The 12,920-nt window shown below is 39.0% G+C and overlaps 3 protein-coding genes across 3 annotated transcripts; 1 reads left to right on the plus strand and 2 right to left on the minus strand.

The window, feature by feature from the left end:
- Positions 1 to 1,630: 1,630 nt before the first annotated feature.
- LOC122040269 (ASC1-like protein 3) lies at positions 1,631 to 7,882 on the minus strand. Its single transcript, XM_042599598.1, has 6 exons — positions 7,525 to 7,882; positions 5,795 to 6,003; positions 4,454 to 4,609; positions 2,847 to 3,032; positions 2,582 to 2,760; positions 1,631 to 2,080 (listed from the first exon to the last, which is right to left on the minus strand). The coding sequence occupies exons 1-6, from the start codon at positions 7,642 to 7,644 to the stop codon at positions 2,058 to 2,060; spliced, it is 873 nt and encodes a 290-aa protein (XP_042455532.1). The 5' UTR covers positions 7,645 to 7,882; the 3' UTR covers positions 1,631 to 2,057.
- A 211-nt stretch (positions 7,883 to 8,093) lies between these two features.
- On the plus strand, positions 8,094 to 8,808 carry LOC122043227 (30S ribosomal protein S31, chloroplastic-like). Its single transcript, XM_042603756.1, has 3 exons — positions 8,094 to 8,295; positions 8,376 to 8,440; positions 8,524 to 8,808. The coding sequence occupies exons 1-3, from the start codon at positions 8,118 to 8,120 to the stop codon at positions 8,653 to 8,655; spliced, it is 375 nt and encodes a 124-aa protein (XP_042459690.1). The 5' UTR covers positions 8,094 to 8,117; the 3' UTR covers positions 8,656 to 8,808.
- Positions 8,809 to 11,161: 2,353 nt separating this feature from the next.
- Positions 11,162 to 12,675, minus strand: LOC122043226. Its single transcript, XM_042603755.1, has one exon. The coding sequence runs from the start codon at positions 12,429 to 12,431 to the stop codon at positions 11,364 to 11,366; it is 1,068 nt and encodes a 355-aa protein (XP_042459689.1). The 5' UTR covers positions 12,432 to 12,675; the 3' UTR covers positions 11,162 to 11,363.
- Positions 12,676 to 12,920: the final 245 nt, after the last annotated feature.

Consider the following 12,920-nt stretch of genomic DNA (forward strand, 5'->3'; position numbering starts at 1 on the left):
TCATCAGGAATATGAGTCACAAACGATAAAAGAGGTACATCTGGGATATAAAAAAGATTATATTCCTTAAAAGATTATTGCACGAAGCCTAAAGTATGACTTCGTCTTCTAACAAACTCTAATAAACCGGGGACCATCTCATGACTACGGAGGTTATATAAGGTAGTATAAAAAGGGGGATCATCTCCGTTCATAAGGTACGCAAGTTCTAATATCCAAAACTCTATTTCTAAGTACTTTGGTTACTGTACTTCTTCTTCAGCTTCTTCTTCTGTCACATTCAAGAGAGGAACTAACTTGAGAATCGAAGGACCTAGCCAGGGATCCCCACCCTGGTCCTAGGTCACTAATACTTTATTGGCTCATCTCACTGTACATAGGATGATTGAGGAGCTCTTCCAGATCTTCAGGAGTTCATCTTCATCAGAACCACCGTTCACCGAAGCTAGCGCACCACCTCGTAGATTTGAGACAGGATCAAGATCGATTACCTTTACAATTAGTCTATTCAAAAACTTACCCATCAAAATTTGATCCAATGACAAGAATATGAGTTATAGTGACGTGTTCCTATGCATACTTTATCAAGAATATGAGTCACAAATGATAAAAGAGGTACATTTAAGATATAAAAAAGATCATTACCTTTACAATTAGTCTATTCAAGATCGAGTACCTTTACAATTAATCTATTCAAAAACTCACCCATCAAAATTTGATCCAATGACGAGCAGTTTAATTCTCTTGGTAAATAACAATTAGTCTATTCAAAAACTCACACATCAAAATTTGATACAATGATAAGCAGTTTAATTCTCTTGGTAAATAAACATTTTTATACAATGATAAACAGTTTAATTCTCTTGGTAAATAACAATTAGTCTATTCAAAAACTCATCCATCAAAATTTGATACAATGATAAACAGTTTAATACTCTTGGTAAATAAACATATATAGCGCTCGAATCTTGTAATAATCAACTATCCTATTTGATACATTTGTACTTCTAAATTTTTTCGATAGTCAATAAAAAAATTACTGTGAGACATAACTAACCATTTCTTAGTGAATGAAGGATATAATTATAATAAAAAAATAATTATAAACGTCCCTCACACTCCGTCTTCAAATTAAATAAAGAAAAATAAATTAAACAGTCAACTATTAAACTTATAGAGGATGAAAGAGATTTTTTTTCCCTTGAAAGTATTCATCGAAAATTAATTCCTCATCATATCATATTGTAGTAAAACTGACAACTTGTAATGAACTGGGAATCGTGGAGACAAGGGAAGGATATAAAAACTTAGATGCCTGCGCTTTAAAAAAAACAAAACATCTCAACGTCATGTTACCTTACAGAAAGATCATCAAAGTAACATTACAGAAATAATGAAACACTTTTCACTTTAGCATCTTAATTTTTTTTCCATCAATAAAGAAGATATTAGTTAAAGAGCACCGACAAGCTTAGACAATTGACTTATATGTCAATGCGTTAAAAAAAAAATAGAATAATGCATTGAAACGATCAATCAAATCCATTTTTTTTTTCAAAAGAATTGACTTCCTTTGGAGTTCCACAATGCATGACATATCGGCTTACAAAAAGTCGTACGTATTAACACAACCAGAAGCAGATGTGCGACCCAACTCTTCCTTTACAAGAAACCGTAACGGTGAGATTTAAAAAAATCTGGGACAGGAAACCAAAGATACACTGATTTACAACTCAATTACTAGATGAATATTTCTCGATAAAAAAAAAAAAGAGTAGAAGTTTGACAGAACAACACCCCATTGATATCAACCATGTGGCCGAGAGCCTGTGAGTCAAGAAATGAATTTGTTGTGCAAAAATGTAGCTCATGTCCATTTCAAATTGAAAAAATGAGATTGCCTCTCAAAGACCAGTAAAACGTCCATCTATGATTTGTTCTTAGGTGCTTATCCGTGAGTACTTGAGCTCGGGTTATATAAGTTGTGTCTATAAATGTTTGCATCATATTTGTTGGGATAGGGATGGCATCTTTCACTTCAAAATCCGAACTCAAAATTAGTCTTCTTCACCTTCTGAATCTGCAATTAGAATTAGATGGATATCAGTATTTTGCTCGAGAATGTAAAAAAGTGCAAAATTTTACAAACATGCTGGCATATAATATGTTAGATGGATTGTGTCACACACACATATATAATTTTTTCCATGGGAGAGGTGAACACCACAGACAACAGGAAAGGGATGAAGCAGTTGAAGGCACACATGAGGCTAATGGCCTCTAAGAGGAACACAGCATTGGTGGAGAGACTGATAGCCATGATATGTGGACACAGGTGGGCATAGGATTCAAAGATGGCGATGGTGGTTATTGACTTATTAAGCTAGACGGGCATGGGGAGGCTGATGACAACGTGGCCGAGGCTAGTGAAAATGAATATGGTGATTAGGTTGAGGTGGTTGCCAGAGCTAATTCCACCTACAGGGAAGGCTTCCCACTATCACTCACTTAATCCTCTCTCTTTCACTAAATTCTATAGAATATGCAACAGTTTAAAATTTTACAAATGGCAAATACTTACCAGAGCGAATGTCCTCTCCAACTTTTCCTCTATTGCCAAGCTGTTTTAATATCATTACAAATATAAGTTTCCACCAGTAGATGTGAAAGACAAGCAGGGTAAGAAGCATCATGTTGAATATGTAATATAGCATTGTCGGGAAATTGTCCATCCATGACAAGGCTTTGATACTATCGTAGCTGAAAATGCAACTGCTACTTCATTAGCACAATGACAAAGTAGATCTTTTAATCACTCAAAAAAAAAAATTGATGGCGAGATGGACCTGGAGGACTTGATGATCCAGAAGGGAAAGTATACCAATCGCAGTAACAACCATGATATTGCAAAAAAACCAAAACACACACTAGCTGCCAACTCCTTTTCTGAATATTTGAACAACTTGGCTGCTTCTAAAAAAACATCACTAGCATCATGAAGGGCAAGAATTATAGTCCCAATACGGAAAAACCTGCATGATCAAATATGACATCAAGACAGAAAATAATGATTGAAATGTGAATTATCAAATTTCTAAGAAACAACTCACAGTGATATGATTGTATTGGCATAGTTCTTTTTTTTTGTTATGATTAGTGATAATCATGACCATATCAAATTTCTAAGAAACAGGATTACATGAAATTATGAATTTCCATACTCATTTGTTATGATTATGCCATGATCATGACCAAAAGGAAATATTTAACCGTAGCAATTCAAAATCTCCTAGTCATGAAGCAAGGAGATAGCACAAAGGTAAGAGCAACAAAGTAGAATCTTCATGTGACAACGAAAATTAAAAAAAAAAAAAAAACTAATTTGGTGTTTTGCATTCTCTCCTCTCAGAGTCATTTCAAACTGTTATTCTATTTCTCCACACATTTAGTGGAGTCAATTGGTAGAAAATTACTCTCTTTCTATCAACATTTTTGATAAAAAATTTAACCCCTTTTTCAATCCTAGGTGCAATGTTCCCTTGTCTACTCGTATAGTAAAATTTTATCTCTCTCAATTATTGTGTTTATAGTGTGATAAAAGCCTAATTACTTACAAACAAAACTTCAAAAAACCTATGCAAGTAGTATAGTTTCAATTCATTGCATAGAGCATATGCAGTATGAGAGAACATATATGGTCATTAATATTATAAAAATATTAATATCGGAAAAAAGATTACAATATATAATAAAGTATATTAATTAACAAGTTTAATGCTTATTCCATTTTAAAAAATATATATGTTAGTCATACAATGAGAATACATTAAGATATCTAATCAATATTAATTAACAATATAAATTAGATCATATACACAAGTTACATATACTATCACTTGCAAACAAGAAAAAAAAAATCAGTTAACATTTACAAGCTATCCACATCAAAAACTTAGGATTTTATATCAATTTGGTTTAGTCTAACCTGCTTCAAATGAACCACACATGGCATATGCAGGTCCAGTAGGCACCCTACCGCCTAAAGGGGAACACATATCCAAAATATGCTGACAGTCCCCTTCCAAATATATTTAAACAGCAGCATAGACTGCTTTTTAAACCTTGCTTACAAATCAGGCTCCCAGATTGAAAAAAAAAAAAACTGTTTCTGGGTCATGCTTTGTCTAATGGTTGGTTGGTTGCCAAAATATTTGATCACTAGAGAAGATTCCTTGCTCATCTCTATTATCTTTCCTTCTTGTGAAATTTGCAAGTTAATATATGTCTACCAAAGATTGACTCCTTTTAATCTCTTTATACTAGGAATTAAATATACTCAAGTATAAACACAGAATAACAAATTCAGAAACTACTAAATCAACACCTACAGAGAATTTAAAACCGTCTTGAATATCAAAGGAATAACAAACTCAGTTAATCTTATAAATGATACCTGGTAATATATGAAAATCCAATCAAAATTGAAGTTACTATGTGATGAGACATCATTATTGAGAAATCTTTTCTGCGAGTTTCCCATGCAATGAGAGCAACAATGCTGTAAACGTAAAATCCACATTGACACATGTAGAATAGCATCACAGAAGACCTAATAAAAGGAAGAAAGTCAGAAAAGCAGAAAATTTGAGAATTATGAATGACAAACTGTCAGATTAGCTTATATTCTAAGTACAAGTAATCAAGGACTAGTAGAACTAAAGACACTACTACAGCAGCTCCATTGCTCCTCAAGAGGATGTTTGTGAGACAAAATAGAGGTCCGACTAGGCATGTCTCAGGAAAATCTTTTCCTATTAGTTTGCTACTGATTAAACGTTTGAAGTATCCGAAGGAATAGCAAGTTCAGGTGAATAAAAGGAAAGTTATGCATCCCATAAAGAAATGCACTGTGATGGATGCCAAGTTTTTGAATAAACCCCAAGTGAAAACTTGCTTTCAAGTGTATATGATATATCTAATGGGCACATTGAAGAGTAATAATATGAGACAAGTTGAAATAGAAAAAGAACCATGCATCTTTTTTCTCATTTCCCATTCCATCATTACATATAAAGAGGTGAGTGGGTTCAGTTACTTTTGGAGACCACTTGAAACATACAATGAATAGTATCAATGTGAAACCAGTTGAAATTCAGGAAACCTTCCTTTTTTCCATTTCCATTTCCAATTCCATGATTAGATCATTTTGTCACTTATATAAACCCAGACAGGTTAAGTTTTTGGGAGAGAACACAGATATATTCATTTTCATGCATGAACAATGATGATAGAGGATGAATTCTGTGTCATTTGCATCTTTTCTATATGTTGGAATGTTGGAAGGCTTTTCTATATGTTGGAAGGAGCCTACTGCTGAGATGCTATAGCTGTAAAGGTCATTAGTGTTAATAGCAACAACTTCTTAGATGCACATTTGCACATATTGCAGTTTGCAAATGGCTAAAACATAAAACTGTGTAGGCAACTGAGTCCTATGAGATTGATAATTTCATAATTAAGTTGGGATCTAATTATTCTATTCATTGGTAGTTGGTGAGACTGTCTAAACTAGTACTTTGACAACTAGCTAGAGATAAACTGCTATCTCAAGATTGTCACATATCTAGAGGAACTTTCACTGAGTTTAAAAAAAACTTAAGTCAAGATGCAGCAGAAGGTCACTTGCGGTTGTAAAGAGGTACATCTAACCATCATTAGTAACAAAATTCAAAGGTAGCACACAAAATCAGCTTAAATTAACGAAGCAAAGGAAAGTCAGATTCCTTTTACTCACTTCAGTTCTTGTTTCGGCCACCCTTCGAAGTATTGCTTGGTGTCCAATGACCAAGGTTCATGCTTGATGATAGAAAGGACCCATATTTCAACAGAAGCATAGTATGTCAGCTTCCACATCGACTCAGTACACTTTAAAATTTTTGACCATTTAGCAGCACCAGTCCTCATAAGAGCAGTTTTATAACCTAACAATCTCATGGCGCAAGGCTGAAAAGCAAAGCATGACAATCGTTATCATGACAGCAATTCAAATTATACATAAAAAACTTGTTATTTTCAGAAATGTCAGAAAAATTGTGGTAAGTGATGACTAATGATTAACCAAACTAATGTCTACCTATGGAAGAGAAGCATATATATTTTGATCTACCAAAGACAATAATGTCCAATTAAGTATTTTAACTCTTTAAAACTAAAGATTGCAGAAATTTTCTATTTTGTTTAATAAACTGCAAATTCATGATTTATCATTCAAGAAGTGAATTATCCTCAGTGTACCTCACTAATCATAGTGTCACAGAAACACAACATGTCTAGACCAAGATCATATCGGAAAATGGAAATGTAAGCCTTTTCAATGGATTAGAAGTTTGCAGTAAAGGAACAAGGTGCATCAAAATAACAAAACTAATAGAATGCACTGCAGCTGAATAAGGAACTGTTCAATAGAAATAGGAAAAAAAAAAAGATAGATTCCTATGTCATATTTGATGAAGTTTCCCATGTGACAGAAGTTTTGGAGGTTGATTGATGTAATATCATCGTTTTATTGGGCAAATGAATGTGGGAGCCTATGGAAACAACAAAATATAAACCAGTGTATTCATTAATTCTATGTGCTTCCTACTATGAGGATTAATTACAAAAAAGATATAAAGATTTCGTGAAAAACTCAAAGATGAAAACAGAACAAGGAAGTGAAAGATGTAAATTAACTACTTCAAGAAGAATATGTCTCACATACCTACAATGTGACTCAGTGTATCATGAAAAACTAGCTTGTTCTGTGTCTTGAATTGGTATTGACTCTACACCTGACCCTATCAACCGCTCTACTGGTCTTATCAGAAGTTTTGCAATCCAACCTGACCATTGATTCATCTGACTTGGTTTACTATTCTACCAATCCGACCTCACATGACTTACAACTCTGCTGACCAGATCCTACATCATTTGCAGCTCTGCCAACTTGACCTGATCTAAACATTCCAACAAGCAAGTTTGTCTTTGGTCTCAGCTAGTCCAAAGTTTAGTTCAATCATCTCACCAGTTAAATAGTTCAAACATACCACAGCAAGATCATCCATCAGTAGAAGATATACCATAATACCGAATGCTTTTTCATGGTCAGCTATTGATCATCTTCTATATAAAGAAAACTAACAGAAATCTACTACGGACAGAGAAAACAAACAACAAGAGCTTCAAGCGTTTACGTTTTTTATGTTTTGTCACCGGTACGAATCCGGTTAGTCTCTGATAAAAAGAAAAAGTAAAGGAAAGATTGGCTAATGTTCCACGGAATCATTATCGAGCGTTAAAGCGAAAAGATACTTTATATACATAAGGACTGCGCTTCTGGTCTTTCTCTCTTGTATTCAAACAAGAACAGGTGGTAAAATGCGGTAAACACAATCTTTATCATGCTCATTATTCAATATGGATCTCACTTTTTGGCAGGTAACGAAGGAAATCCTATTCAACAAACAAGGAAAGAGAGATCAGAACCTTGTAAACGAAGCGGTCAAGCAAGAAACGGGCAAGGAAGGACCCCAAGGCGAAACATAACACGAGAATGAAATTTCCCGGGTGCGGGTAGCCTTCTTCGGCGCCCCAGATCAGCCCCATTTACGCCGAATGAGTCCCCCACAGCGGTCGCTACTCCGGGAGGTAATCAGCAACAAATCCGGCGAAGCAGCCGAACCACGAGATACTGTAGGATTTCTAGGCCGCTGCCACCCGTCGGCGCCGGACACGGAAGGCCGGGATCAAGAAGCAGAGTGACTGGGCAGGGAGGAGAATGAGTGATCTACGAACTCGGGAATGTGAGAATGTCTCAAGATTTGCCCTATTTATTATTGGTAATGTTATTAATTCAAATTTTTTGCACCCGATAGAATTTTATGATTGACAATATTACGTGAAACATTTCATATCGCCCCATTATTTAATCCCATTTTTCAAAACACGCCCTAGATTTGCTCCCAAGTAAGCGGGCCGGGCCATGAAGATTTTACTTGCCTTCTAAACGGGCCATTAAAAATTCTACAAGACACCATCTGAACCGCTCCACGGCTTCCCCTTTCACTAGCTGCCTCTAGATGGCGTCGCTCTCCCTTGGAATGGCGATGGGAGCCGCTCCCATCGCCGTGGCCGCCTCCCGCCTCTCCTTCTCTCAAACTGAGACACTCGCCGGTAGCTCATCCTGCCTCTCAGTCTCTCCCCACACGGTCTCTGCCACCCTCTCCACAGCGCTCCCTGTCCCTCCTCCCCTCTACAGTTAAGATCGACCAATCTGCTTGCTTTTCTATTTTGTTTGATTACCTTATCCATATTGAAGCGATCGCTGTCTTGTTTAGTATATTGTGGCAGAGGAGACAAGAAGACTGCGAAGGGGAAGCGGTTCAAGCACTCCTTCGGAAACGTAACCAACTTCTCACTTCTTGTCTCCTCCTATTCCTCTTTCCCGCCGCAAGTATTCATCTCTTGGTTGTGTTTGTTGATCAGGCGCGTCCTCGGGACAAGAACAAGGGCAGAGGCCCCCCTCGGGCTCCGCTGCCGCCTTCGCCTCCCAAGAAGGACAAGTTCGACGACGGGGAGATTGTCAGAATTGAAATCGATCAGTACCTCTTCTCCTAAGATATATCCTTTTGTTGTGAAACCCGATTTCTGTGCTTGATTAGGCGAACCCGTGATTGTTTATTAAAAGTTCGGATTTTGATGCGAGCAACAGTGCGATTCCTTTTGCATCTTTGATAACATTTGGTCCTGATGAAAGCAAGGTTAGGATTATGATTGTGCAGAGCAATTGCATGAACTATTTTCTGAGTTCATGCTATTTGTGTGGCCTCCTAATCTTTAAGCATTTTTTTTTCTCTCGAAACGAATCAACAATTTGCTCTAGGAGACAATGTCGAATCCCAAACTTTTGCAGGATATGCTGCTAGTTGGCCCTGTGATCTTTTGCTTGCTTCATTAGCTGCTTTCGTTTTCCCTCATGTTGTTGCACATAATAGTGTGTGTTTACGCTGATTGAACTGGAAAGATAATGTCAGGGAAATGAGTAGTGTCCTTGGAAGCTTTATCATTTATCATTATCAGTGTCACATCTATTCATATAAGAGAATGATCCATTGACATATTAAGTTGAACCTACTAGCCCAAAATGTTTAATTGGCTATGTGCGACTCGGTAATAGTTTAATAATCTAGGCTTATATATTCCTTTGTAATTTGTAAACTCTCCATGTGAGACTAAGTTACACTGTCGCAGCCTTTTCCAAACTAAAGTTTGATGTTCCCACCCTAGACCCACTCTCTTAACTTTTAGCATCATTGTTAATTAGTGCTATGTGAGATCCAATGATGGTTTCATTACGCAAAGGACCTCTTTGCAAAACACTTATAGTGTCTTGGATTGGGCCGTCTTGGCTACCAAAATCTCAAATTCTGTCATTTAATGCCCAAATGAAATAACTCATTCACTTATTTCATTCAAGCATTTGCCTGTACTACTTAATCTCAAGTTAGTAGTTGTATTTGCTTTAACTACTTAATCTCAAGTTAGTAGTTGTAACTACTTAATCTCAAGTTATTTGGTTCAAACATTTGCCTGATAAATGGACCCATAGGATTTCCTCACCACCAGCATGACAAGGGCACCGATTGAGGGTATTCAACTTTCTTTGCTCAAGGAAGCTTCTAGTCATTTGGTGATTCGAAAGAAGCCACCAGTGGAGAATTGATGGTTGTATACACCAACCAAGTAGTCTTCTATAACTTAATTTTGATTTGCTGAGTAAAGATATATAAGGGAAGGAGTTTCTTCCGAGTGTGAAATCATCAGGAGAATAGAAACTAACTTAATCCATAGGCAGTGTAGTAGGAACTTTAGCTGCTAACAGAATAGTCTTTGTTTCAAAACCAATTTTCTCAACTTCCATTGCTTTGTTGTTTCACCCCCCTTGATCAATCTGCTTATTACATATGCAAGCCGAGAATTGAATATTCCTTTGTATTGCAGCAGTTGGATTTGCTTGTCTCCAGTAGTAGCAAACCAGAACCCAAAAATTAATAGTCTAAGCTTGTAGCTCAAAGCTGTGAAGTAAAGGATCCCAGTTGACAGTTCATTGTCTGTGCATGTATATGGCAATAAGATTCACGCTCTCATCAAAAAGGAAAAAAAAAAAAAAAGAAGAAAGGAATGCTACATTCTGTAGCTGTGTTTGGAGTCGGTTACTTCAGTAAATAGTATTGTTTCCAAATGATTATATATCGTTTTAATTGGCAAGACGCCTGATAGAATTTTTCTTGAGCATTTTTAAGTAGCCAAAACATTTCATACGCAACTCAAAATGCAAGATCTTTATCTGTGTTTAATAATTTTTCTGTTCTATCCAATTGATCTCGACCTCCTGCCCAACTTATTTCTATTCTGACACTCTCAAAAAGAACATCTTAAATGAGTATAATTATGTGCATTAGCCAATGGACCATCTAGCTAAAATTTGTGTAACTGGTGCTTGATGTGCATGTCTTACCTTCTCAGTTCTCTGTCAATGTCTTATAGAATGAAAAACCTATTTGTTGGGTTGCCCGACAGTTTTCTTTTTCCCTATACATTGGAATCAATGATCGACGTTCCTTTGTTGCTTTCTCATGTTCAGAAATCTGAAATGATCTGAATCTTCACCAGTTTATTTTTGATAGCCAGTTTGTTGCGCATTACAACTTTAAATGCAGCAAAATTCGACTGTGTGCATGTGACATCAGATCAAGTGACTATCCACCTTGTGATTTTAATTCGACTTTCATTTTTGGTGACAGATTACCTACTGAACACATGAACGGCTGCATAGGTCAGAATCAGATTGACCCTAAAGGTATAGAATTGGAGTGGATCATTTAAACAATAAGGCTTTGTTTGGTAGGGCGGAATAGAAATGAAGTTAGAATAAATCATTCCTTTAGACTAAGAATAAAAAAATTAGACGAATGAACATGATAGTTGGTCTATTTGAATGGATTAAGGGTAGAGTGAGCAAAAGTTTTAAATCGAACTACCCGATTGAATTTAAAAGTTTAGTTTGGTTATTTCACAATTGTTTTTTTTTTAAATATTGATTATTTTAGATAATTCAATATAGTATGGTGAAGGTCGGATTCTCATGTTTATTAATGTGCATAGATTCCATTAGATATACATACTTTAATCGACAAGGACATTGAAACAAGACCGTGCCTAGCTGGCACGTGATCGCAGCTTTTTAAAGAGAGACACAAGATGGCAACTAGGATAGTGACCTAATAGCATTCGCGGGCCCCAATGCTGCCGACGTCCACCTCAGCTCAAGTGGAGTAAATGATGACGAAGCACGGCAGCACCGCCCTGGGACTGAACACCAGCAGCTCATCCTCGCCGACACCGACGCCGACGCCTGCCAGCCCTACAGAGTCGAACCCGGCCCCCTTCTCCTCCTCCTCCTCTTCCCCCGCGTTCGACCTATGCAACACCCTCCCCGCAACCACTCGGCATACCAGCATCGCCCGCCGCGCCCCCAGGAACGCGAACTCGCGCTCCAGCTCCTCTGGCAGCGCCCTGTGCGCGCCCCACCCGGTGGCGTGCGTCGCGATCCCGTCCAGGTCCGCCTGCTTCCCGGCGAACCCGTGCCGCACCACCGCGCAGGCGCAGCAGTACGGGCTCCCGCAGCCTCCCGCCTCCACCGCCCCGGCTTCCCACGAGCAGAGCGTCGTCGTGCAGTAAAACCGCAGCCGCTCGTTACCGTCGGCGACGCACCTCCCGTCGCCGATCTTTGCAGCGCGCGCCCGGACCGCGTCGCGGTACTCCTCGTAGCGCGCGAGGGCGCGCGCCGCCTGGTGGATCTTGAGCACGCGGCGGACGACGGGCGGCGACGTCCCCCGCCAGCCCGACTCGAAGATGATGCGCACGATGTTGTGGGCGGAGTCTGAGGCGCGGAGCTCGGAGAGTGAAATCTTCGCGGCGGCCTGGTGGTAGTCGATAGGTGCGCTGGCGGGCACGGTGGAGTCGAAGGTGTCGATTCTACCGTTTACTTCGGGCGACAAAGGGATGATCATCTGGATTGGAGCTGGGCTGAGTGGCGAAAGAAGCTCTTGTTGCCGGTCGTTGATAGCGGTTTGGGAATTGCGGAAGCAGAGTAGGCGCCGGAGATAGCATCGAATGGAGTGGAACTTGGAAGTACTATGGGTTGAATCGGGTAGCTGGTTATGGGGGGAAGATAAAGGGGTGATCTTTCTCCTCTTCGGCGCCCTCGGCGACGGCGGAGGCGGTGGTTGATCGTCTATGTTGCGAGAGGGGAGGAATAAGCAGGCGAGGTGAAGGAATAGGAGGAAGAGTAAGGAGAAGGAGGTTCTGAAGTAGGACGGCGAAGTCGCCATTAATGTTGGATGTGTGGAGAATGCGTGAAGAAGACGAAGCAGGACCGGAAAGATTATAGAAGAGCGAGGGGGATGGCCCTTCGGTTCGAACCCGGCTTGTTTTAGATTCGACCTAGTAGCTCATTGAAATGGACTGAACCCGGGTCGCCTTGATCTGATTTGCTACAATGTATGAACATCTGATCCACCGGATGCTCTGTACCTTATTCAAAGTGATCGTACACCATGGATTGGTTTATTTATTCTTTATTTACTTGGAGGTGTCGGTGAAAAAGGGGAAGGAATTTTCAGTGAAAATATATTCCTGGGAAGGTCGGACCACGCCCGCGACCTCATGCCTCGTCCACGACGCTATCGCCGTGTCCATGGTCTCTTGTTGTAAGGGATCGAACCGGGGACGATAGACGATGCCAACTCCTCACTTGCCATAGCATAGTCGTTGGCACCATGGCCTCCTCACCGACCATGCTAAGTGCTAGTGACAATGTG

Source organism: Zingiber officinale, chromosome 2A (assembly GCF_018446385.1).
Source record: "Zingiber officinale cultivar Zhangliang chromosome 2A, Zo_v1.1, whole genome shotgun sequence".
Taxonomy (NCBI): domain Eukaryota; kingdom Viridiplantae; phylum Streptophyta; class Magnoliopsida; order Zingiberales; family Zingiberaceae; genus Zingiber; species Zingiber officinale.

What these genes read in the sequence shown, in the direction of transcription:
- LOC122040269 (XM_042599598.1), bottom strand. Translation starts at nt 7,644, where the DNA reads ATGGGGCTGATCTGGGGCGCCGAAGAAGGCTACCCGCACCCGGGAAAT. An exon ending in TTGACCGCTTCGTTTACAAG is followed by an intron (nt 6,004 to 7,524) that starts GTTCTGATCTCT and finishes TTTGCTTTTCAG; the next exon opens with CCTTGCGCCATGAGATTGTT. An exon ending in GGATTTTCATATATTACCAG is followed by an intron (nt 3,033 to 4,453) that starts GTATCATTTATA and finishes TTGATCATGCAG; the next exon opens with GTTTTTCCGTATTGGGACTA.
- LOC122043227 (XM_042603756.1), top strand. Translation starts at nt 8,118, where the DNA reads ATGGCGTCGCTCTCCCTTGGAATGGCGATGGGAGCCGCTCCCATCGCC. An exon ending in TGTCCCTCCTCCCCTCTACA is followed by an intron (nt 8,296 to 8,375) that starts GTTAAGATCGAC and finishes TGTCTTGTTTAG; the next exon opens with TATATTGTGGCAGAGGAGAC. An exon ending in TCAAGCACTCCTTCGGAAAC is followed by an intron (nt 8,441 to 8,523) that starts GTAACCAACTTC and finishes TTTGTTGATCAG; the next exon opens with GCGCGTCCTCGGGACAAGAA.
- LOC122043226 (XM_042603755.1), bottom strand. Translation starts at nt 12,431, where the DNA reads ATGGCGACTTCGCCGTCCTACTTCAGAACCTCCTTCTCCTTACTCTTC.